Genomic DNA, 26,240 nt, shown 5'->3' with positions numbered 1-26,240 from the left:
ATCTCCAGGACCTGTCGCTCAGTCTCTGTGTCTCCTCGGCTCCATCTGGATCTTCAGCTCTCCTGGCTCCACCACTGGTGGTCGGATCATTGACTCCACCCTGGCTCCTCCTACCATCGGTTGCACTGTGGGCCTTCTTCCTGGCCATATTCTGGAACGTCAGCTATCTCGTCCCTCCAGCATCTCTTCCCTGTCTTCTCCCTCCGTGATCTCCACCGTGGTGTCTCCATCTGCTGGCTCCTCCCATTTGTTGTCTGTCTCTGACTTCTCGTCCTCCTCCAGAGGATGTTTTGGACTTTATTTAGTTATGGCGTGAGGGCACGCCTTCCGGGAGGGGGTGTTATGTGACAGAAATGTTTCATTTAGTTTCATTTTGGTTTGGTTTGTTCTGTGTTTGTTTCCATGGTTTCTGATTATGTTACACATCTGTCTATAGTTCTGTTGATTAGTCTCCTTATGTATTTAATCCCTTAGTTCTCCTCAGGGCTTTGTCTTGTGTTAACGTTGTGTTCCTATGTGTAGTGTTATATGGTTCCTGTTCATTTAAACTTAATTGATCGTTCGTTCTCTCTCTCTCTCTCTCTCTCTCTCTCTCTCTCTCTCTCTCTATCTCTCTCTCTGGTGGATTACACACAAACGTTACACATATCAGCAGCTCTCTGACGCACTTTGTCTTCATTTTAATCAGCCGCCTTCAGATCTTTTTGTGTCATTGAGTAATCGCCCACATTTTTGATGAGCGTCTGGGTAACTTGCTGACATTTCCAGTGATTGAGTAACATTCAGACTGAGATTCAGAGCTGAAATGCTGCTAGAGATAACTCTGTATCACAGACAGCTGGTACCATCAGTTCCTTCCGAATGGCATCAATCCCAGCGACACCCATAATTATGTCTCTGAATTGTTTCTCATTCCTCTAAGAATAAAGGATTTCGTAAATGATTCTGCACTGCACTATTCATTCCCATTTTAGAATGCTTTTGTTTTGAATGACAGCTGCATTTGTGATGAGCTGCATTTGCCGGCTGTAAACTGTAATCAGTTAATTATATGGGGCAGTATTTTAAAAAAAGGTTAAATGACAGAGGCTTGTCCTGCACTACAGAAAGGACACTTAATTAGTGGTTTCATGTATGAGTGAAGAACCTGCTTTTTCAGCTCTTTTCAAAATGATAAAACTAGCCAAGAAATCTAGGGTATTTTTTCAGGATTCTTTGAAGTTCAAAAGAACAAGGCTTATTTGAAAGAAAGTTTTTGTAACATTATAAATGTCTTTACTGTTGCTTTTGATCAATTTCATGCATCTTTTCTGAATAAAAGTATTAATTTATTAAACTGAGCCCAACATTTTGAATGGAAGACTGTATATGTACATATTAAAATGTATGTGCATATATTTTTTGAAAAAAAATTATTTTGATTATGTTGGTAATTACTGACCTTTGGTCATAAAAACATAACTATATAAGTCTTTATGTCTATATGTTGTCTCAATTTCTCCAAAAGCATTTGAGGTAATTGCAGTGTATAAGTTCATGGGAATCTGTGTCACAGCAGTGTATCTGTTTAACAAAGGATTAAATGATTTCTCCTTTGCAACACACTTTAAATGCAATACTTTTAATTCTCACAATATTTCATTGTATGTTTTAGATTAAAATCTCTCTCTTTATCTCCCTTTCTCAGCTGCAGCAAGCCCAGAGAAAACAGATGAGTTCCTCCTAGCCAGGTTCAAAGGTAATGGAGTTCGCTACAAAGCCAAGCTGATTGGTGTAGATGATGTCCCTGAAGCAAGAGGAGATAAAATGAGCCAAGACTCCATGATGAAACTGAAGGTCAGTGAAAGGTCAAGCTTGTTTGCTTTTTACTACAGTATGTCTTAAGTGACTTCTAGTAGCCTAAACTAATGGCAGAGACATAGGATAAGATGGATTTATTTGTATAAACTTTTCACAATAAATGTTGTTTCCCAGCTAACAGGGAACATTCTCAGAACAGAACATCTGTTTTTTTTTTTTAAATGTTCTCAAAATATTAGTACAAAAAATATGTATTTATATATCATTCATGGAACTTGTTAGTTTGATGTTCATCTATTTTTGAACCGTTGCTAATTTCAGAATGATTATAGAATGTTAAGAACATTAAAAAGTAACATTCTCATAATGTTTGCAAAATGACAAAATAGATTGTTCACTTAACTTTTTTTGCTTGGTTGTATGAATGTTTTTAAAACATTTGGTTTCAAAGATAATGTTTTTGTAACTTAAGGGAATAAAGGGAACCTTAGCAAAACGTGTTAGAATATATTTTTGTTATCTGTGTTTAAAGCTTTATAGAAAATAGTGCCTTAATATCTCCAGAGAGCAAACTGTGTCAACCCTTAGATTGTTAGATTTGAGGAGATACATCTCTGGAAGAAAGAGAATAATTGAGTCAACACAGCATTTTCCAGTATTTTTTACATAAATATTACTGGCATGAAGTAATTCTTATGGCTGTTTTGCTTCAGTATTTATGATATTAGAAGAGAGAGAAAAATCCCTGTTTCCTACACAACTTATTTAGGAGTCCAAATGGTTTGATAGACATTTATTTAGCAGGATACCGACTACATGCAAGAAGTCAAAATGATTTGTTTTTTATTCTCAGTAAACATTTATTTGTCTTTTTTTTCTGCAATAACAGGGCAAGGCAGTGGCAGCTCGCTCTCAGGGCAAACACAAGCAGAGAGTCTGGGTGAACATCTCTCTCGCAGGAATCACTGTTACTGATGAGAAAACAGGGGTCTGTCTTTCTTACTCTTTTATTTATACTGGCTAGAATAAACACTTCAACAGATGTCATTTGATACCCAATATACAGTATTCATTGTTACTTTGTTTTGATTTCTCCAGGCAACAATACTGGAGCATGCAGTAAATAAGATCTCCTTCATCGCACGGGATGTCACTGACAGCAGAGCATTTGGCTATGTGTGCGGTGCGGAGGGCCAGCACCAGTTCTTTGCCATTAAAACTGCACAGCAGGTCCAGTGAGATTTTATGGAGCAAAGCTCTTTCCTTCTTCACACGCTCATGCCTTAGGCACACACAGACAAACTTGTTCTCTCTTTATCTGTTACTCATTTCCCAGTAGTGCATTTTTCTAAAGGCATACCCACAAAAACACATTCCACCCTGCTCACAAACATTCACTCATAAACCTGCTGGAAAAAAATGCCTTTTAACACATTGTTTGTGTTTCTACTCAGGCAGAGCCTCTTGTCATTGACCTGAAGGATCTTTTCCAGTTAATCTTCAATATGAAGAAAAAAGAAGTTGAGGGTTCAAAGAAGGTGCGATATTTTTAGATGAATCTAGACTGTGTATGAGCCAGTGATACTTTAAATGTATCTCTTTAAAGGGATAGTTCACCCATAAATGAAAATTTGATATTTATCTGCTCACCCCCAGTGCATCCAAGATGTAGGTGACTTTGTTTCTTCAGTAGAACACAAATGATGATTTTTAACTCCAACTGTTGCGGTCTGTCAGCCGTATAATGTGGGACAATGGGAATTCCATCTATAAGAGTTAAAAAAACATGCACAGACAAATCCAAATTAAACCTCGTGGCGACACATTGATGTCCTAAGACACAAAACGATCGGTTTGTGCGAGAAACTGAACAGTATTTATATAATTTTTTACCTCTAAAACACCACTATGTCCAACTGCCTTGTACATCCGGTTAGTGAGGTCTGATTGAATCTGACAGCGGAAGTGATGTCTAACACTCATTGAAGCAAAGCGTGAGACATCACTTCCGTCATCAGAGCGCATTTTCTGACCTCACTAACTGGATGCTGAACACAGTTGGACATAGTGGTGTTTTAGAGATAAAAACATGATATAAATACTGTTTGGTTTCTCGCACAAACCGATCGTTTCGTGTCTTAGGACGTCAAAGTGTCGTCACCGCAGGGTTTAATTTGGATTTGTCTATGCATGTTTTTTTTTTCACTCTTATAGATGGGGTTACCATTGACATGCATTATACGACTGACAGACGGCAGCGGTTGGAGTTAAAAATCATCATTTGTGTTCTACTGAAGAAACAAAGTCACCTACATCTTGGATGCCCTGGGGGTGAGCAGATAAATATCAAATTTTCATTTATGGGTGAACTATCCCTTTAATAATGCAAGAAATGTATTTATTTCTAATCATATCTTGTTTTCTTTTCAGGATGAAAGTAATAAAGTGATGGAGGTAAGTACTGAGACATTAAATTGAACATCTGCTAAATTCATCTGCTAAAATCTGCTTTTTTTTTGCCTGTGGAACTTGTATCTCAATTTCTGTCAATCTTACCTCAACAGAATGGCAGTGAAGGCTCACACAATGACAGAAAAGTGAGTATGATTTACACTCACCAAATGGTTCTGATATTGCAACACAGCAGTGAAAGACTTTTGTTAGTGGCCTCTAAAGGCCAATTCACACTACACCGACAGACGGCAACAGATACTTTGTCGGTTTTTGTCGGCTCAATGTGTTAGCCCTGTCGGAGTCTGTTGGAGCTTGTTTTCTCTGACTGAACATGGTGAATCAGAATGTCTGAGAAGTGATGTGCTGTAGTCTGACTGTCGGCGTTGGTCTGCGTCTGTCTGTGCAGTGTGAATTGGCCATAACCTGTAGGCTCCTAGATATGCCAGTAGAGTTGTGTCTCTCTGGCCCAGCTCCTAAAGCCCCCTGCTGGGTTGCCTTCATGTTGTTGTTCACCATTTGCACACTGCACCTAAACTAGTCTCCTCAGGGGGTGAAAGCTAATGAAGTTAGCAGACAGGAAATAACTGAGATGCATCACATAGCAGCTCTGGACATTATCCCACCAATCCTTTCACTCACAGTCTTTGGAAAAAAACACAATTCTCCTCATTCTCTTCACTGCTCATTTCCTCCTATTCATCTGCCCTCAGCATGAATGGCTCTTGTCTTAGGTGTTTTGGTCACTCTGACTCGGTTTGGTGTCCATAATCTGGTCTGAATCTTGTTTTTCTTTTTCAACTCTGTTGCAGGGCATTGAACAGCTGGACTTGTTTGGAGACATGTCGACCCCACCTGACTTAAACTCTCCCTCGGTAAGACTGTCGGGCAAGAATGAGTCATGCATGTTGATGTATAAATATACACATTCAGACTGAATGTGAGACTTTTTCCCTCCAATTTTCCTTATTAATGGTTTGTATTGACGGTGACACTCTAATTTATTAACACAAGAAAGATACACTAAAATTATTAATGTTATTTCCCTGAAAATCTATTATACACCAGCTCATTTACCAGATGAAGGCAACATTATCCAAATGAGACATTACATTACTAGTGGCGTTTAGACTCTCATATCCTGCTATAGTCCTTGTTTAGTCTCTGGTGCTTGATTGACCTCAAATGAAGAAAATGTCGTCATGGGGAGTAGAAGGCCTGGGCTCTGGCCAACAAAAATAACAAGCTGTAAATACTCAACAAGGCTCAGTTGTTTGAGGAGATTTACAGCCACATGAGGCAGGTTTTTTCTCAGTATGATGAATTTGAATGCCTTTGAAAGTGTTAAAGGGTTAGTTCACCCAAAAATGAAATTTATGTCATTAAATACTCACCCTTAAGTTGTACCAAACCTGTGAGACCTTTGTTCAACTTCAGAACACAAATTAAGGGGGGTGGGGGGTTCTAATGCTATTTCATGCATTCTGACTTATGTACACGGTTAAAGAGTTGCATTCTCATGCTAAACATGGCCAAAGTTTCAAAACACGAGTTGTTCTCTTTGTGGGCTCTGCCCACAGCAGGTATGCCTTCAGGAGCTCTGCTTTTTTCGGAAAGACTTGGTACAGCTTATCTATCTTTTATAAATATGATAAAACTAAAGACTTTTCAGAGATATGTAGGATGCACTACTACTCTACAGGTACTCAAGATTAACATGAGATTGGTAGAAACTGTGTGTGTTACCTACCCTTTAAGATTTTTTTAATGAAATCTGAGAGGGTTTTTTTTATCCCCCATAGAAAGCAATGTAATTACCACATTCAAGGTCCAGAAAAGTAAAATAGTCGTTAAAATAGTCAACGTGTCTACAGTGGTTTAACGTTAATGTTGTGAAGCGACAAGAATACTTTTTGTGCGCAAAAGCAAAACAAAAATAACAACTTTATTCACCAATTTCTTCTCTTCCCTGTCTCCTGTGCAGAGAAGAAATTGTTGAATAAAGTTGTTATTTTTGTTTTGCTTTTGCGCACAAAGGGTCTCATTCATGAAACACGAGCAGAACGAATTTTTGTGTAAATCGTGTGTAAAGTGGTTCTGGCGTAAATTTTCGGATTCATTAAAATGTTCGTATTTTCCAAATGTTAGTTGGTACGAAAGAAATCTACACCTGCTCCCAGTCACGCGTAAATAGTGCGTTTAACATCCGAACGTTTTGCTCATTAATAAGGCTGCATTTTAATTCACCTTAATAAGGTACATATTTACAGCATTTTGTAAAAATATTATATATAGTAATCACATACGTTTTTTCTTTTTACTTTTGTTGTGAGAGCCAGTAATAAGCTGCGTTCACGTCACCTTGTATTTACCGCTATCTTGAAATGACGTTATATTCGGAGCTGTTCACGTCCTTTTGGTCCTTGGACTGGAAATTATGTGTTTCCATGGCACCACTATCAACGCCTAATAAATCAATCTACAGCGGTCAGGTGGTATAGTGGCCACATGTTACATGTGGGAGCTTTCAGAAAACTCCCAGCTTACAAACTGTAATTACGAACTCTACGAGGACGTGAACGCTTTTTACAAGCTAGAATCTTGTAACTACAGGAATTACGAGGCCGCGTGAACGCACCTATAGCATCTGCAAACGGAGCACTTAAATCAAATAATGAATTGCTTTCAATAGGGCTGGGCAAACTATGGAACTTGTTTCCTATAAAATGGCCAAAATCCTTCATTTGGTGTCATAATATGATGCCCATATATAGTTGTCAGTCGGATTTAATGGGCGGGATTTATGGTAATTGAGAATGAACGTGCACGCGCGTCCCATTTACGACTGATTGGAATTCATTAACACACACACACACATTTCACTATCACATCTGACGTTTACGAAGTATTTGTGAATCAGGAGGAGAGTTTTCGGGAAAGTCTGTTTACGCGCAAATCACTCACATATTTACTCGTACATTTACGAATGTTTCATGAATGAGACCCAAAATGTATTCTCGTCGCTTCACAACATTAAACCACTGTAGTCATGTTGACTATTTTACTTTTCTGGACCTTGAATGTGGTAATTACGTTGCTTTCTATGTGTGATAAACAACCTCTCAGATTTCATCAAAAATATCTCCGTTTGTTTTCTGAAGATGAAAGAAGGTCTTGCGGTTTTGGAAAAACATGAGGGTGAGTACTTAATGACAGAAATTAAATTTTTGGGTGAACTAAATACTTAAATAGGTTATATGTAAAATACATGAGTTTACACAAAAGGAATAAATCTTGCCCTATACGGTCTTTATATGTTCCTCTGTATATCCTCTGCTTTCTGTTCACGGTGAACTTTTTACAAGTGGTGTTGATGCAGATTTTGTTCTGTTCTTCTAACTAAACATTGCAATGACTGTGAGAGAATAAGTTCAGGTAATGTGTGCATATACTGTGAATTTTATTCATCCATTTGTAGCCATCCATTATTCAACCAGTGTTTTGTTGACAAAAGCATGGTATATTGGGGAAAAACACTTAAGTAGGGTTGCCAACTTCAGTAGAGGAGTATAAGGGAATGAAAATGACAAATTATTGAATCTTGTAAGATTTCACCATTATTAGCTAGTAGTAGCTGCCCTCCCTTCTTTCTTGATTCTTCTCTCACTATCAAATGTGTCTGTGTAGCAGTTTCCAATATCAGGGCTCTCATTTCACAACTCTCTAAGTTTCAGATTCGTCTTTTGCTATTTGTTCATGGCTATTCTGTAGTTTTATTCCCAAGTTTTTCTATTAAATTTTCTGCAGACAGAGTTATTACAACAATTATTACAACAATTACAAAATGAGACAAGGTGTCTGATAAAGAGAAGTACCAGCAACAGCAACATAGATCCCCACTAGACACACACACACACACACACAGTTAGGCCACCAGAAGAACCTCTTTAGTTTTTAACATTGGCACTTTTGGGGTTTGAGGTCATTAAGATTTTTTTTACGTAACAATACTTTTATTCAGCAAGGACACATTGAATTGATCAAAAGTTACAGTAGAGGCATTTAAAATGTTACAAAAGATTTCTATATCAAATAAATTGTTCTTTTGAACTTTCTATTTTTTTAAAAAAAAAATCTATCATTGTTTCCACAAAAATATTAAGCAGCACAACTTTTTTTCAACATTGATAATAAAAAGAAATATTTCTTGAGCATCAAATCAGAATATTAGAATGATTTCTGAAGGATCTGGGGTAGAGGATTGGACTAAAGATGCCGAAAAATCCGTTTATTTTATTATTTATTTATTAAATGCAGCCTTGAGACTTTTTTTCCTCTTCAAATCTTGCCAACCTCAAACTTTTGAACGGTTCTGTAAGATTGATTCAAATGCAAAAACATATATTGTTCTTATTTGTGTTGGTACAAGACACTAAAGACAGAAAAACAGAGCTTCCCTTAAAGACAGAACAATCCTGTATTATACGAGACGGTTGGCAGCCCTACATGCCTTATGTCATGAATGCCCATGTTTGACTACATAGCATCTATCTATGGAGCAAGTTTATTGTACTTCATGCATGACTTCATCTATATACCCCTCAAACATGCATTCATGTTTTATTGACATCAGCGTATTAATTATTCTTCTCCAAATCTTCCTATAGGAGTCTGAGGACATCCTGTTGATGGATCTGTCCACTGAGATAGACAGCAATCAGAACTGTGTTAAAGGAAACCCCTTCACCTCGTCTTCTGTCTCCAGAGCCCTATCCAGCCTCTCGCCTGAGAACTCCTTCTCTTCTCAGCTCAACTTCTTCCCCGCCCCTATCCATGACCCGTTCAGTGATGATCCATTTTCAAAAAGCAACGACCAATCAATCAGGGATGACCCTGCCACAGAAAACCACAGCCCTAATAACTTGTTCAATGGTGGCCCTAAGAATGGTGACTCTGACTACTTGGGCCAGCAATTTGACCAACTCTCCAACAGGACAGTCATCCAGGCTCTCAGTAATGGCCACTGGCCTTTAGATGGCAGAGCTGCAGAAGCCGCTAGCTGGACTCAGAATACTGTCCCAGTTCGAGAGCAGAATGGACATGGGAAAGTGACTCCTAATCCGTTTGTCGGAGATTCAGAGAAGATGCAGCCGGTGCAGAATGGAGTGAAGCATGAGAATGGAGGCATGGGAGAGCCAACTGTCAATCAAACCAAGGATTCGGTTATTATAAGCCCTCCACCACTCAATATGAAAGCAGGGAGGGGCAGGAGGAGTGTAAAGGTGAGGTTACATTAATGACTGTATTTTTTTTTTTAATGCTTTTTAAATTGATAATTAAATGGCCACTTTTCTTCTTATTGTTTTCTTATTTATATCTAACACCACTTCATGATCTGGTAATGTTGTTTGCCTCAATTTTTAATGCTTCAGTGACTTGTACTTGTAAGGTAAGGATTGATTTGCTAATGTCTTTTCCATCACATTAGGCTACATGTGAATGCACACACACACATCATATATATATGTATATGTATATATGTATGTATGTTCAACAAGGCTGCATTATTTGACCAAAAATACAGTAAAAACAGTAATATTGTGAAATAATTTTATAATTTAAAATGACTGTTTTCCTTTTTCATATATTTCAAATGTAATTTATTCCTGTGATGCATAGCTGAATTCAGTGATTTGCTGCTCAAGAAACATTTATTTTCAAGAAGCACAACTGTTTTCAACTTTGATAATAATACTTTTTGTGGAAACCAGGATACATTTTTCCCTAGGATTGTTTGATGAATATAAAGTTCAAAAGAACAGCATTTATTTAAAATAGAAATCTTTTGTAACATTATAAATGTCTTTATTGTAAATTCTGATCAATTGAATGTGTCCTTGCTGAATAAAAGTATTAATTTTTTTTTTTTAACTTACTGTATATAGTGTGTATATATAAAGTTTCCAAAGGTTCCTTTCTGGTGGTGTATAAATAATATTTATTTAAATTACAATTTATTATGCTTGTTTAATCCCTGTTATGTACTTTTTTTTTTAACTCAGACTGGTCCCATTGAGAACTGAATCTGTTTTATAACAATTTTTAATCTCTTTTATAGTCCCCTTCAAATGAAAAACTTGGGATGGATCTATTTGTTTCACCAAACCAATCAGAATCGCCACCTCCTCAACCTGAGAACGGCCCTGTCAACACTGTCAGTCTGTTCAGCAGGAGCCCTTCCTCCACTGACACACTCACAGTTCTTGGTAAGACACTCGAGACAATAAATAAATAAATAACTTGACATTTGTGAGCTTGCAATAAAATGCTTTTTCAAAATGTCAGTGATTCGTACTCAAATGAATGTTTGAGTCTGGAATGAGTGTTCTTCTGTTTATATATTCCTGTAGTTCAAACAGTTGAGTACGGTGCTAGCAATGCCGAAGGTCATGGGTTTGATTCCGAGTTTGATAAAATGCTGAATGCGGTTGAATGAAATTGAATAAAAGCTGACATCGTCATGGTCCAAAATGAGCAATTGGCAAATGCTGAATGCACAAAAAATGTTAAGGTTAATCAGTGTCAAGCAAACATTGGATCGGCTGTCATGTGGGTAGTGAAGTTCCAATCTCAAAACTTTTACGTGATGTTACCTTTAAACAGTATATTATAAAAAATAGAGCTTATAGAATTACATTTCATATACACTACCAGGGTTGGTAAGAATGTTTCTGGTGTTTTTGAAGTTTCTTATGCTCACCAAATTTGAAATGATTTGATCAAAATAAAGTAAAAACAGTAATATTTACAAATATATTTTTACAATTTAAAATAACAGTTTTTATTGGAGTATATTTTAAAGTGTAATTTATTCCTGCGATGACAAAACTGAAGTATTCAGTGTCACATGATCCTTCAGAAATCATTTTAATATGCTGATTTGGTGCTCAAGAAACATTTCTTATTATTATCAATGTTGAAAACAGTTGTTAATATTTTTGTGGAAACCGTAATGCATTTTTTCAGGATTCTTTGTTTCCTTTGAAGTTCAAAAGAACAGCATATATTTGATATAAAAATCTTTTGTAACATCATAAATGTATTTACTGTCACGTCATCAATTTAATGCATCCTTAAAAGAATTAATTTCTTTCAAACATTTGAAGGATAATAGTAGAATAATATTCACAAAAGGGGCAGCTGATATGGTGATTACTATTCTGTTTACCACAGTAATTACAAACTTAAAGTAAAAAATAGTTCTTTGTGTCAAAAGGATTGCATGGTCCATTTAATTATGGGACTATGAAGAACACTGAATAAGTGTGGCTTTTTATTATTTAACATTCTTTTTATTAAAGGTATAGTTCTCCCAAAAATATATTTTTTTAAAAATTAATTACTCACCCTCATGTTGTTTTAAACCTGTAAAACGTTTGTTCATCTTCGGAACACAACTGAAGATCTTTTTGATGAAATCTGAGAGCTTTCTGTTTCTCCATTGGATAAAAGCCTAAATTCAATCTGTTCATCATATAAAGTGATCATGTCTCTTCAGAAAATTTGGACTAACCGCTCAAAAGATCTTTTTGATGAAAGCTCTCAGATTTCATCAAAAAGATCTTCATTTGTGTACTGAATATGAATGAAAGTCTTCCAGGTTTGTAATGAAATGAGGACGAGTAAGTAATGACAGAATTTTCATTTTTTGGTGAATTAACCCTTTAACTCTATATCTTCTTTTAAGAAGGATTGTCTCTACAAGCTCCACCTGTAGTTTCTACTCCTGGAGCAGCTCTGTGGAATCAGCCCCACTCCTCCATCTTCCCCAGCACCACCAGTGCCTCTCAGCACTTCACTCAAGCTCCTATCTTCACCACTCCTCCTGGGCCTGCCTGGGGAACTACTTCTGGAGGTTTTGGAACCTCTACCCCAACCCAGCATCTTCCATCATGGACCACCTCCACCACCCCAGTATCCAACGGATCCAATGGATCCTGGACCCCTAATACAACCCTGGGGAACCCCTTTCAGACCAGCATATTTCCACCCAGTCTTGTGCCCGATGGACAGCAGAGCTCCAGTCCCCCTCCGCTGGTCCCACCTCGAGCAGTAGCCACCAATGAAGCTCCAAAGGTGGACAGTAATGCTTTTGTTGACCTGGATCCTCTAGGAGAAAAGGAAAAGAGAGATATCAAGGACATGTTTAAGGATTTCCAGATAGCTAAGCCACCAAATGTGCCAGCAAGGAAAGGTGAGCAGATATTGCTGTGTTTGTAATTAAAATCTCACCCGTTTTAATGATTAAATCAGAATTTCATTAACACCTTCTCTGCATCTGCTGTGAGTATGAGTCACTTATAATGTGCATTTGGGAACATATGCCAGCAGGATCACTTTATTACACATTCACATAGTTTTTGACATTTTTGTGGACATAAATGTTTAGCATTTCACCAGATTTATAATGGGAGCATTTATAAACCCATTGTCAACTAAACACAGAGGTCTTCCTGCAATTTTCTGACAAAATAAAAGCTTGAGGGTTAAGGACATAAATATTAGTATTGTACCTTGTAGTGTAAAATAAAAAAATAATTTAAAAATTAAATATTAAAAATATTTTATTTCTTTACCAGTTTACCTATATCATGTGACCATTAGCCAACATCAGAGAACCACAAACATGTGAATCTGTTGTTAAATTATTTAAATATTAACTTAAAATCTTAACATACTTCAAGTTAATATTTTGTGTCAAAGGGGTTTGGCTGAAAAAAAAAAAAGTAAGGGATTCTCTGTATTATATTATTGTAAACATCTTGACATGACAAATAATTTTTGTCACTGCAGAGCCATTGAAGATTGGAGGTCAGAACCCATTTGACAAATCCTTTGGAAAAGATCTGTTTGGCACGTCTGTACCTGCAACTGTACGTATATGTGCATTATGAAACATTTTATCCTACAACAAATTAAATGTTTGTTTTTTTCTTTTGAGAACCTCAAAAATATTTACATTTATTTTCTTCTTTACCTTTACAGAGTGCTCCTCCCATAAAGGCAGTGGGCTTAGATCCTTTCAGAGACCCATTTGGAAACCCATTTGCATGATAGCCGGCCACCTTGATGACTCCTTAGGGTCCAAGTATGGATCAAACAAAGATCATTGAACAAGAAATTATGCAAAAACAATTCCATCCCAGATGCTTCTTACAGCTTTATATTGTTTTGGTTGAGCTCATGGATACAGTTGTTTTTTTTGTTTGTTTTGTTTTTTTACAGAGCACCATTTTATGTAGCTTTCCCACTAAAGTGCATCCTGTTCAAGAGCAGGTCTCTTAGCTCTGATGTCACAGCCAATGTCTGACAGCCAAATGGAGTGTGTGCAACCCTCCTCCTTTCATAAACCAGAATTGGATCTGCATGGTGGACGTGGGCAGGCTGAAAATAAACCATCATCATCTAGTGCTGGTATCCTGTTAAAACATGAATTTCAGTGCAGTTTGTCTCTGAACAACATGGTGAGAGTGGTTTTGTTTTGTGTACTAAAAGCACTCAAAAGCAATTTTGCCATTTTTGCACCAGTAGACAAGGCCTCTGCCTTGTTTCTTCACTTTTTTCTTCATTGCAGTATTATTTTGACTTTATATGTTTACTTTTCCACATTTATCAAACGCTTTAGGGCATGATTGGTCACTAATTTTGACAAACGTTTTCATGAACTGGCATACAAACTGAACAAGATCCCAGATTTTTATAAAATCCAATCCTGGATTATATTACATCATGCCCAAACACAAGCCAACATGATGGACAGCTGAGAGACAATGTATATAATATCTGTAGGGATGCTTTGATATGATAACTGTGCAATCAACATCTGATGATCTGCTCTGTACTAATCACATGATACATACTGTACTGACCTGTTCATTATAAGAGAGCAACTGACTCTAATCAACCTGTATTTGAACTGAATCCCTTGTGAGACATTATTTTCTTTGATCTGTATCCAGTGTATTCTGTTATTTGTGAGGTTGTGAGCTTGCTGCATTCACTAATATATACAGTATGTACTGTTATCAGGTTAAAAGTTCTCTGTTTTTGTTTTGATTTGACATTGTATTGAACAAGTAATCTTTAATTGTGACCACTGGCATGTTGTCAATGGTACTGCAACTATAAACACATTCAAAAATAATGTCTATCCATAGTGTTGGAGGATGTTGCCTGTATGAATTTTAGGCGATACTTATTAAGCACATTGTTTTGCGTGAAACATGATCATCCAGAATGTTTCAGGTAATACTTGATATAAGTATATTGATGTGTCTGTCTAAACGATGACATTTTACTACACTGCTCTTTATTTTAATGTTTTCCTTTTTGATAGATGAGGATATAATCGTTTTCACCAGACAAATTAAGTGGGCAAACATGAAATTGCAAGGCTTAACAGTGTAACGGATATGCACTCATCTCAGTGGATTCATGATTTTTTTTTTTTTTAAGGAATGCGTGTATTATACTGTATGTTGAAGCCTTGTCAGAATGAACTTTGTGAATTGTATCTGTGTGTACATATATAAATATCTGCTCTGTTATGCACTATGCCATCTCTACCTTGGATGTTATCAAACTAAGGTGTTTAAAAATGTAGTCTCGCTGCAATAAACTGGAATTTTAGTTAGTGGGAATAGATTCAGAATTGTCCTATTTATCTTTTGCAAAGTTTGTATTCAAGTCTGGAAGACCAGTTAGGTCTACTTCACATTAAAGTGATGACTGACTGATCTGAGTCTCACATGTCTCATATATTCATATTTGAGGAGTCTAATGGTTTATATATTCTCTGAATAGGATCAGCAGACACAGTTTTATAAATGCAAACATGAAGTATGTCCATTAATGTCAAGAAATACTTGAAATAAAGGTGGTAATTAACATTAAATAGTATATACTAGCACTACCATGATTAACAAACACAAGCATGTAGCCACATGAAAAAATACTAAAGTAATTTCTAGTAAATACTATAGTGTTTTTGAACCATACTATGGTAAATTGTAGTTTATTACTGTATATATTATAGTATTTACAACACTTTATTAATGAATGCTAAAGCATACTGTATTCATTATAGTGAACTGATAAACTGTAATAAATACTGTAGTATACTTTAGTTTTTACTACAGTAAAGTACTGTAGTGTAATATACCCTATAGTTATAGAAAACGTACACTTATTGGGTAAAGTAATTTGCTTATATTATATTACTGCTTATATTACGATATTTACAGAACTTTCTCTGTAAATATCGGGTCATTCACTTCACCCTCCGTGCCTATCCATTGCGGTGTTCCGCAGGGATCCATTTTTGGCCCTCTTTTATTCTCCCTCTACATGCTTCCTTTAAGTTCAATATTCCAGAAATATAACATAAATTATCACTGTTATGCTGATGACCTCCAACTATATCTTCCAATCAAACAAGGAAATGACTTTTCATTGGATCATCTCTTCTCATGCCTCAGTGAAGTCAAGTCCTGGATGACAAATAACGCACTGAAACTGAATGAAAATAAAACCGAAGTGCTTCGACTGGGTCCTGCTGCTACCAACAACTCTATTAAAACACAGTTAGGTTCTTTAAGTAACAACCTGCACAATTATGCAAAAAATCTTGGTGTCTATTTTGACCCTCTTTTCCAATTTGACAAGCACATAAATGCAGTCGTAAAAAGTAACTTTTTTCAACTTAGATCCATAGCAAAAGTGAAACAGTTTCTTTCTAGGAAAGACCTTGAAATTGTGATCCATGCACTAATTTTTTTCTCGATTGGACTATTGCAACTCTCTTTATGTTGGCCTACCTCAGTCTACACTGTCTCGGTTACAGATGGTTAAAAACTCGGCAGCCAGATTGCTGACAGGAACTAAAAAAGAGGGACCATATCTCCCCTGTCCTTGCCTCATTGCGCTACCTATAAAATATAGAGTCGACTTTAAAATCCTTTTTGCAAACAAATCATTGCACAACTTGCCTCCGGATTGCTCTGGAAGCTCTGGAACAGTCTACCTTTGGGTATCAGGGCCTCTCCTTCACTGGATGTTTTTAAAACCAGTTTAAAGACTTATTTTTACCTTTTAGCTTCCGAGTGATGCTGTATATATATATATATATATATATATATATATATATATATATATATATATATATATATATATATATATATATATATATATATGTTATTTTTATATTTTGGTGTTCCATTTTATGTATATAGAATTTGTTTGATTGATTTTGATACTTGACGTTTATTTCTCTTTTATCTTCTCCCCCCCACCCCCTCCTTTTCTATTTTAACTTCTGATTTACAGTAAAGCACTTTGGATCAACTGTAGTTGTGTTAAATTTGTGCTATATAAATAAAATTTGACTTGATTTCACTATAGTTGTTACCACAGCAACTATAGAATTACCACAACACATCAATTCAAGTACTTTACTATAGTATGGTTCAAAAACACTGTATTATTTATTATACATTACTATAAATATATATATATATATATATATATATATATATATATATATATATATATATATATATATATATATATATATATATATTATAATTATTATTATTATTTTTTTTTTCATGTGCGCAGCTTATTTGCATTTCATTCATAGATTTTTTTCCCATAATGTGCACATATCACTAACTGAGGAAGTAGTAAGAGTAGTATGCTAGTCCAAACAGCCATTCAAGACAAGACAATGCTGGTATGATTATCTTTTGAAAAAATAAGGTTAAGTATAGAGTAAGAAAGAAACACTGTAACGTGCTTTAGATGTTGCAGCATTTTTAATTTCATAGCATTGCATATGCTCAACGACGTGCCTTCAGTCAGTGTTGCTCCACGTGTGAACTCAGTCACAGCTGACTTTCTGAAGCTGCTGGGTATTGTAGTTTTTAGCGAGAGAAACGAGGCGATGAGAGTGACGGTAAAACTACAAAGACCCACAATGCCTTTCGCTGAACGAGTAGAGGTCTCGAGCGGCGTGGTTTTTCACACCGGCCGGTGAGCAAGGAAAGTTACTGCAGGGGAACCATGCGACCGGCAGACACGACATTTTACCACTTTAACCGCGGCAGTCACACTGACAGGGTTACACTGTGATTTGAACTGAAGTAAGGCGTGTTGCTTTTCTGTTGTCATTACACATTTGCAGTTTTATCGCACGTAATTCAGCTTCTACATTTCTGTCAGCAGTGCAATGGCAAATGAGTGTGGACTGTATAAAACAAGGTGTGGACACTGAGGCATGCGGGAATCTCGAGTATCTGTGTGTCCAATCTAGATTTATAACAATTCAGAGATGCCCCTTTTATATTTTTAGTCTCAACCACTGTTGGGGTTCACAATTCACTCTGTGAGCAAAATACATAAGCCCACTGGTTAGAAATATTAACATAATAATGCATTAATAAAGTACTGTCCATTATATAATTCTCAACTTAGCAGCTACGCGAGAGATGACCATCATGATATTGATGAGATCAGTCAGTCTTGACCGCATGATAAAGTTGTAATCATGTAAGGTTTGTCCTGCAGTGACTGAGTGCAACTTTAACTCAGTCACGTGACGCCTCATCCTTATATGGACGTGTATGTATGACATGCAACCGTATACATGACTTGATCTTACCACAGTTACCTGACGAGGATGCGAAGAGCAAGAATTAGTATTAAGCCTAATGTCAGGCCTGGGGCTCGAAGTGTGGCGCCCGCAGCAGAGGACAAGAGCTCCCAAAAGTCCACAGCTGTTGACGACACCCAACAAACACCGTCACCTCCAAAGTCTCAGCTGGACGTGAGAGAGTCTGCTGTGGCGACAGGAGATGGAAATGTTCCCGGCTCTCCCTCTGAGAAAGCATCACTTAACACGTAAGCACACCCCTGAAAGCATCGCCAGAATTTACAAAATTGCTACAATCATTGCTTCCCTGTTGGAAAAAACAGCTGGTTAGGTATTTTTTGAAGATGGTTTGAGCTGGTTTATGCTGGTCCTAAGCTGGTCCTGGCACTTGACCATCTTAAACCAGCTCATGACTAGCTAAGGACCAGCATAAACCAGCTTCCATGCTTCAAAACAGGGTTATAAAAAAATCATTTATATATATATAATATATATATATATATATATATATATATATATATGTCAAACCAAAATTTATTCAGACACCTTGAACATTTCATTCATTAATACAGTTTATTCACTATAGTTTAAAATGGTAATAAAATATGACAAGATCTCATATTTAAACTGTCTTTAAAAAAAAAATCTTAATTATGTCAGATAACACTTAAGCAAAACATGGTCAGGTCAAAGTGTCTGAATAATTTTTGGTTCCAAATTTTTATCAATTTTACTGGTAGTCCACTGCACTGTATGAATAATTTTTGGGTATAATATGTCACAGATTACTTTATTTTGCTATCCCCACTATTTTGCACCCAGTGGTAAAAATATATATACACACACTATATATATAATATATATATATATATTATATAATTATATAATTATGGGGTGAATTTGCACAATGACAAATTACCTTCTACCTGCAAACGGTGTAAACATCAAATTGAACATTTATGATTATACATAACTACCATTCAAAAGTAACAATATTATTACTTGAGTTTATTTCTGCCTGCTTAAACTCTTGATGTGCTGCTACTGTTATGTGTAGTGATTAAAACCACTGATATGTGTAGTGAATATTAAAGGCTTTTATTTAATTGCTTTAAACAAGTGTTGCCATTTTGTTACATTTTTGTTAAGCTGCTCTAAAGGCACTTTAGCTTAATAATACCTGTACAGAATCCAGAATGATTTCTATGTACTGACTTTTCTAGCACAGATATTGTGCTGTCTGATATTAGTGTTTTTATTGTCGAGTAAGTCCCTTAGTTTCTGTTGGTTTGAAATAAAATTTAAAAATTAAATGCACAAATTTTAAACAATTAAATGAAAAATGTAAATGTTGCCTTGGTTACAAACTGAAATAAATTAAGTTTAACTTGAATTAAAATTGCTAAAACTAAACTGAAATAAAAATAAATTTTAGCTAAATAGAAACACAAAAACACATAATAAATACCATGAGATTATATAGTACAAAATTACAAATCTTGTTCTGTTAATATGTTTTATCCTTATTCTTCTGTTCTGGTTCTTTCTTCATGGTTTCATCATACTCCTTGACTCATCTTTGTATTTTTCTTATCATAATCTAGATTTATCTTGCTGTGTTTTTAACTGTTGCTTTGGTGTTGCATATGAATGTGAACTTTGAGATTTCAGATAATATTTTTTAGCTAGCTACTTTGAAGGAAAAAACTGTCAGACAAGCACAAGAATGTAAATATGTGAGATGGAAGAGGTATTTTTGCCTCTTCTGTAATGTCTTATTTCTGACTTAACTTAACTGCCTAAAGTACACTAAATGACAGTTAAATTGCAGGTATGCTTGAGTCTGACGTGATCAAACCTGTCGAGATTCAAAAGCTTCTCAAATAGAGTTTTTTTTTCAAATAGGTTTTTTTTTCTGTTCATTGACAGTAATGATGGACCGCCATCTAGTGGCAGCACTCCTGCAATTACAGCACTTCAGAGGAGGAGCAGATTCTCTGTCACACCAAACCTGGCCAGACCCAAAGTCCGTCCTGCTCCTCCTTCATCTCCTGGAAAGACTGCTTTCCTTCTGTCAGGGCCATCCAAGACATCATCCCCTGTCCCGTCAGCCAAGTCCTTTCCTCAGTCCCCTGTCCCAGTTGCTATCAGCAGAGACAATTCTCAAAACTCTACATTATCAGATGCCACTACAGAAGCCAACTGCCCTCCATCCTCACCATGTCTTCCTTCCATCTCTGGCTGCCCAGAAACTCCAACATCTACACTGTCTCAACAAGAGCCCCACCAAACACCCCAAAAAATCCCAAACGAGGATTCTGGGCCCAAAGAAGGAGCCACTCCAGCTTCATGCACACTCTCACCGTATGTGAAGCTGTCACGTTTTGATGGACCAGACTCTCCCCTCAGGAACAAAATGTCCTTAGTCCAGCAGCAGGTCTTGAGAGCCCTCAAATTGAAAGAACTGATGAAACTGGAGAGAAGGAAACAAAGAATGGTAAATTCAATAATAAATCAATTAAACACATTTGGACCAGAGAAATGCCACATTTAAACTTTTCACAACAGTTAGAAAATAAAAAAATCCATCAAAAACTCAACAAATTTCCATGAAGCAAGTACAATTCAAAATATTAAAGTCTTATATGCTTTTAATCTTAGATTTTTTTTGTTTTTGACATTTCAAAGGAGAAGTGTAAACTGCGTAAGCGAAATCATTGCATTGAGCTGGATCGTGACAAAATGTCCTTAGCTGACTTCATATATTACCTGCCAGAATCAAATCCTATGAAGTAAGTTTACCCTAAGATAATACATCAAATTTTTTATATTTAACAATTTTTTTTTTTTTTGCTTTCTTTCTGCTTGTATGCCATGTATGATCAGGATACCATAGATATTATAATGCTAAAACATGTGGGCATGAAGGATATTGATATTATTGTACGTGTTTAACGCCTTGTATGTCATTGGTTGTCTCTTCATTACATGAACAGATCCTCCCTTTCGACAGAGGAGACTCAAACAAAGACCACAGCTCCTCCGTCTCCCATGTAAGTGAAATGAAACCTGTATTGTATTTTTTATTTTTTTTTGTGGCAGTATTTACTAAATATTTAGTTTTAATGTGCATGTTTTGATTAATGTCTTTCAAGATAATGTCAGTTTTGTGTCTCAGTGTGCAGAAAAATATGGCAGAAGAAGAGGAGGACAATGATGATGCTGATGACGCTATGCTGGTTCCCAAAGTCAGGGTGGCAGAGGATGGCTCACTGATTTTAGATGAAGAAAGGTACGGTAGTCTAAAAGAATCAGTAAAATCCAGTGCTTAGTAAGGGAAACCAGTAACACTTTATTGTAGTGTCTTGGTTACACATTACATGTACTTGCTGTAGAGTTAACAGTAAATTATGCATAATTACACATAGAGCTAGGTATTGACACAATTTTCACGATTCGATTCGATTACTATTCACATGCTTTTGATCCGAAATCGATTATTTTGGATCTAGTATATCAGTTAAAGTACATGGCAAATTTTCAAACTAATGCTGTAAGCTACACATGGGAGTCATTTGGTACTACTATGATAATATTAAAGGTTAAATTAACTTATTTATATACAAACACTTAAATTACACTCAATGTTTTTATTGTAAATAAAGTTTAGAATTACATAATCATATTTCTACTCCAATTAGTTTTTTTTTAAATATAAACATTTAAATCACGGCTGTCATAACTGATTTTTTCAAATATGCATTAAATATAGAAGAACATTAAAAATTATAATGAAAATGTAAAGATGCATAGCTATATTTATCAGAATGTTGCTTTCTAGAGTACATTTTTCTAGCTGACTAATGAGTTTATGGTCACTGAATATAGTTTTTCTGAGGTAAATGTGACGTTACGTGACATTGTTTACAAGCTGTTTTATTGATGTCTTTCCGAGGCTGAAACACTGATTGAGCGATGCGTTTACACGAGACATGGTACGGATTTTGGTTATTTGTACTGTATCTTTTAACATACCTTCAGATGTTTATTCATGTTTATTTTGCGCTGTAACTGGTATTAAAGCGGAGGAGAGGATGTTCACATGCGCTCCGTTCTGCCGCTTCTCTTTAACTGAGGTGCTAAAGCGATCTGTCACGCCACATTAAACAGCGCCAAAACGGTATTTATTTTTGAATCTCATAAGATCATTTGAAATCAGAGACTTTGCTTCATATCAAAAGTAACAAAGCATAAAGATTATTGCGATTTATTGGATGGGAGGCACTACATATTCTGCTCATTCATCAACTGAAAACAGACTAGACTAATCGATTCTTTGGATTTAAGAATCAACATTGGTTCATAAAAATGTTTTTTATTTTTTTACCCAGCCCTAATTACACACAACCTTAAACCAAGTACTGTCCCTAACCTTATAGTAAGTACATGTTTTTAATTGATATTACAGTACTTAGTACTAAAATTTATAACTACACTTTAATAAAGACACCTTAAAATAAAGTGTAATCAGGAAACAATTCACAACAGCATTAATTTTGGATTGATTGATGTTAGTTTTTTTGTTGAAAGTGGAATTGCTTGCTTTTATTTCCCATTCTGCTTCTCAGATGTATGGTCCAGGCAGTTCTTATTAATAGAAACACTTTCACTTTACACGTTCATTGCATATTTAAACATATATAATGCATAATTGTCAGTAATTACTGATTGATTACAACGTTGTGTTCAGTTTGACAGTGCGTGTTCAGAGGACGTCTGATACAGTTGTTGAGAATGCCCATCCACTGTTTGAGCGAGGCTCTACTACAACATACGCAAGTTTCAGGAAAAATAACTATGTGAAGTGCTGGTCTGTCAGAGGTATGAATACTAAATGTTACATCTGTTGGCTTATGATTTTGTAGGAACATAAAATTTGATGTTTGCTCATGTCAAGCATAAAAGTAGGTTGAATGTTAATTGATCAATACTTTATTGGTGCATTCGGTTATGTCAAGAAACCCGTCATGAGCATCTTAAAATTTTAATTTTAATGTGTGTGTGTGTTTCAGAGACAGATATGTTCTATTTAGCCATCAGTATGGTGGGAACAGACTTCTCCATGATTGCTCAGCTGTTGACTCACCGTTCCAGAGCAGAAATTAAGGTACCGGCCTTAGTACAGACATAACCCTGAGTATAAATGTGATGCCTTAGGTTTGATTTAAACTGGGTCTTAGAGAATTTATCTTTTTGGGTATTTTTTGTCTTTCTCTTTTTTTGTTAGCGGAAATTTAGGAAGGAGGAGAGAGCGAATGCATGGCGAGTGGATAATGCATTCAGTGAGTCTTTTGTACTTTTTACTCAAATACATCCAGAAATCTGTCTGTCTGTCTAGTGTTGTTAAGAATTTACTGTACAATCCTTGGTCTGACATTTATTTAGGAAACAAGCGGCCATATGATGGGGAGTTTTTCAGTTTCCTGCTGAAGAGGATCTTGGCTAAAGACAAACAAAAAGGCACATCTGTAAAACTGGTTGTGAAATCCAGTAAAGCAAAGAAAGGCAAAGGTAATATGCTCAAATGTGGTGGCCTCAGATCTTTGGATCCCACTGTAGTGTGTGTGTGTGTGTGTGTGTCACATTGTTTAATTTTTATTTTTATTTTTTATTTATTTACTCTAAACCCCTTCTCTTCACCCAGGTGGTAAAAAAGCCAAACAGCTTGAGGTTGAAGACTCCATTAATGATGATGATGATGAATTGTGCAGTGTGGACAGTGTCTGTTTTGATTTAGAAAAGGAGAATGAGGACAGCTGTAATGTGAATGAAGCTGATGTGCCGTCAAGCACAAGCAAGAAGCGTAAACGCACAAAAGACACTAAGCCAAATGTTTTGTCATGTGAGAAAACATGCAAACCGAGGAAGAAAAACAAGACACTGAAAAAAGGTTTCACAATAAGTGTTTATTACAAAATGTTTAATGTGATTCCACATAATTGCAATTTAGATTTGTCCATGTTGTCATTTGTAGTGCAGTATGGTCCAAATCTCACACAGTGTCTAAAAATATGCAACTGAATGACAGTTCATTCTGTTTATCATTTCAGGCAAATGCTCAGTTGAAGGTGAAGATGGTGACCTTGTGTGTGTGGACAATGACTTAGTGGAGGGAAGCACTGTGAACGCAGACAATGAAGATCAGTCATGTGTGCCTGTATCAAAAAAGAAACACAAACAATCAAAAAAGTGTGACCGGGAGGGGCAGGAAGAAAAAACAGATGCTGAAGGAAAATGCCTGAAAAAGAGGAACAAAAAGAAACTTAAAGGTTTTTGTTTGATATATTTACTTTATTGAGCTTACGACCCCCTGAAATCAGAATGAGAGTCAATGTGTGGTAGCTGTGAAACCATCTATATTTTGCAGGACTACTAAAAACATTCCAGTCTTCAGAGTCACATGGTCCTTCAGATATTCTAATTTGCTGAGAAGAAACATTTTTCATTATTATCAATGTTTAAAACAGTTGTTGTACTTAGTATTTTTGTGGGAACCATGATACTTTTTTCAAGATTCTTTGATCAATAGAAAGTTCGAAAGAACAACATTTGCTTGAAATGGAAATGTTGTAATATTCATTTTAAATGTATTTTGTGACTAATTTAATGCATCCTTACTGAATAAAAGTATTAATTACTTTCCAAAAAATGTTACCCTATATTACCCTAACCTTTAGAACTTGATTATACATATATAAAAATATACTCTGCTAACTTGACAGTACGAAATGAAGAACCTACTGATGGAGAAAGTGGTGCAGTGAATGAGAAGCTCAATGAGGTGTCTCCCGTCCAAACTAAAAAACGTAAAAGCTCCAAAGAGTGTGCGAAGGAAGAAGAAACCACAAAAAGAAAACGGAAGAGTAAAAAGAGCAAAATGTCAATGGAAGGTTAAGGATTTTTTTCTCTCCATGTTAAAGTACACACTAAAAATTGACATTTGCTTTGTAAAATTCATCTGATTTTTATGTTCTACACAGAGTGTACTGGATCTGAGCTGGGTGCTGATGATAGTAAAGTCTCAACAGCAGCCCCCGATGCTGAAGAGGATCAAGGGTATGCAAAATTATCTTCCCAAGATCACAGTATGGGATTTTCTTTCAGCAGTCCTCTAATTACAAATCTTCATCAATTGCCTCATAATGTGTCAGGGAGAAGCTCAGTCTAGGGAGCACCGCTCAGGAGCAGATTTCACAAAGCTCTTCCAAACATTCAAAGAGGCCTTTGCCCAATTTGGCAAAAAGAAAAGCCAAAAAGTGTTCTGAGCCAAAAGCAACAGAAGAGATTGAAGACACGGTTGAAGAATCTCAAGATGAAAGCTGCAAAGAAGCTGAGAATGCGGTATGTTTTCACATTTTCAAGTTTGTTTCCACACCTGCTAGTCTTTTTTTCACAAAAGGCACATAGTGGTTTGTTTAACACTGTATATTCACCTTATTTTTCATGTAAGAGTGTCATACCCATTTGTAAATTTAATGTGTCTGGATTCTGGTGTCATTTGCTTCTAGTTATTTTTAGTCGTACAAAACGGCTTATGTTGCTTGACATTGCAAACTGGTATTTCTCACTATATAATTTTAAAGTATTGTCTAAATTAACACGCTGGTCTTACTGACTTTACTTACTAGTTTTACTATTTACAACGCTTTGTTATTCTCGTTATTTCCCTATAGCGGCTAATGAATCGGAAGTCTTGGACTTTCACAGAAAACGGCTTACTTCCACATTGAAAAATAAGGTGGCTAGGACAACCCAGGATAAAACAAAGTTTTAAAGGGGTAGTCACAAAAAAAAAAAAAAAATCTCATTTACTCACTTTCATGTCATTCCAAACCTGTATGACGTTAATTTTTCTGTAAAACCCAAAGGAAGATATTTTTAAGAATCTTGGCATACAGTAATTTACCGTTGACTTCATTTATATGGACAAAAAACACTGAGATGTTCTCCCCATGTCAGCATGGGTTTCCTCCGGTTTCTCCCAAAGTCCAAAGACATGCAGGTTAGGTGGATTGGATATGCTAAATCGGACGTAGGAGTATGTGTGAGTGTGTCTCAGCAATGGGGTTGCATGAGTTAGTGCACTCTCAATGCTGGGTTGAAGGGCAAGGGCAAGAAGGGCACCTGGCATAAAAACCTGTGCCAAATTCAATGTGTGGATAATTCTGCTATGGGACCCTTAACGGGAGATGGATTTATTTACCACACAGAAACTTTATGC

General features: G+C 36.1%; 2 protein-coding genes across 6 annotated transcripts in view; both read left to right on the top strand.

The window, feature by feature from the left end:
* si:ch211-204c21.1 (disabled homolog 2) overlaps nucleotides 1–14,955 on the top strand; it is a 36,198-nt gene extending 21,243 nt beyond the window's left edge. For 3 of the 5 annotated variants that reach the window (XM_067408102.1, XM_067408101.1, XM_067408104.1), the window contains exons 3-14: nucleotides 1,688–1,836; nucleotides 2,690–2,788; nucleotides 2,899–3,030; nucleotides 3,255–3,338; nucleotides 4,231–4,254; nucleotides 4,365–4,397; nucleotides 5,064–5,126; nucleotides 8,919–9,533; nucleotides 10,370–10,517; nucleotides 11,999–12,505; nucleotides 13,105–13,184; nucleotides 13,297–14,955. In XM_067408102.1, coding sequence (XP_067264203.1) covers nucleotides 1,688–1,836; nucleotides 2,690–2,788; nucleotides 2,899–3,030; nucleotides 3,255–3,338; nucleotides 4,231–4,254; nucleotides 4,365–4,397; nucleotides 5,064–5,126; nucleotides 8,919–9,533; nucleotides 10,370–10,517; nucleotides 11,999–12,505; nucleotides 13,105–13,184; nucleotides 13,297–13,365 — 2,003 coding nt within the window. In that variant the 3' untranslated portion in view covers nucleotides 13,366–14,955. The remainder of the gene's footprint in view (nucleotides 1–1,687; nucleotides 1,837–2,689; nucleotides 2,789–2,898; nucleotides 3,031–3,254; nucleotides 3,339–4,230; nucleotides 4,255–4,364; nucleotides 4,398–5,063; nucleotides 5,127–8,918; nucleotides 9,534–10,369; nucleotides 10,518–11,998; nucleotides 12,506–13,104; nucleotides 13,185–13,296) is intronic. The other 2 variants (XM_067408103.1, XM_067408105.1) reach the window with 2 other exon arrangements.
* A 3,031-nt stretch (nucleotides 14,956–17,986) lies between these two features.
* LOC137034301 (transcription factor TFIIIB component B'' homolog) lies at nucleotides 17,987–25,482 on the top strand. The gene is made up of 14 exons (XM_067407097.1): nucleotides 17,987–18,207; nucleotides 19,865–20,456; nucleotides 20,648–20,751; nucleotides 20,956–21,012; nucleotides 21,138–21,251; nucleotides 22,710–22,840; nucleotides 23,032–23,126; nucleotides 23,247–23,301; nucleotides 23,405–23,530; nucleotides 23,664–23,909; nucleotides 24,070–24,288; nucleotides 24,742–24,909; nucleotides 25,000–25,075; nucleotides 25,171–25,482. The coding sequence occupies exons 1-14, from the start codon at nucleotides 17,987–17,989 to the stop codon at nucleotides 25,424–25,426; spliced, it is 2,460 nt and encodes an 819-aa protein (XP_067263198.1). The 3' UTR covers nucleotides 25,427–25,482.
* The last annotated feature ends 758 nt before the right edge of the window (nucleotides 25,483–26,240 follow it).

The sequence above is a fragment of the Chanodichthys erythropterus genome, chromosome 13, assembly GCF_024489055.1.
Source record: "Chanodichthys erythropterus isolate Z2021 chromosome 13, ASM2448905v1, whole genome shotgun sequence".
In the NCBI taxonomy this organism is placed as follows: domain Eukaryota; kingdom Metazoa; phylum Chordata; class Actinopteri; order Cypriniformes; family Xenocyprididae; genus Chanodichthys; species Chanodichthys erythropterus.
The sequence above is the reverse complement of the archived record's forward strand: the minus strand, read 5'-3'. Positions and strand labels throughout refer to the sequence as shown.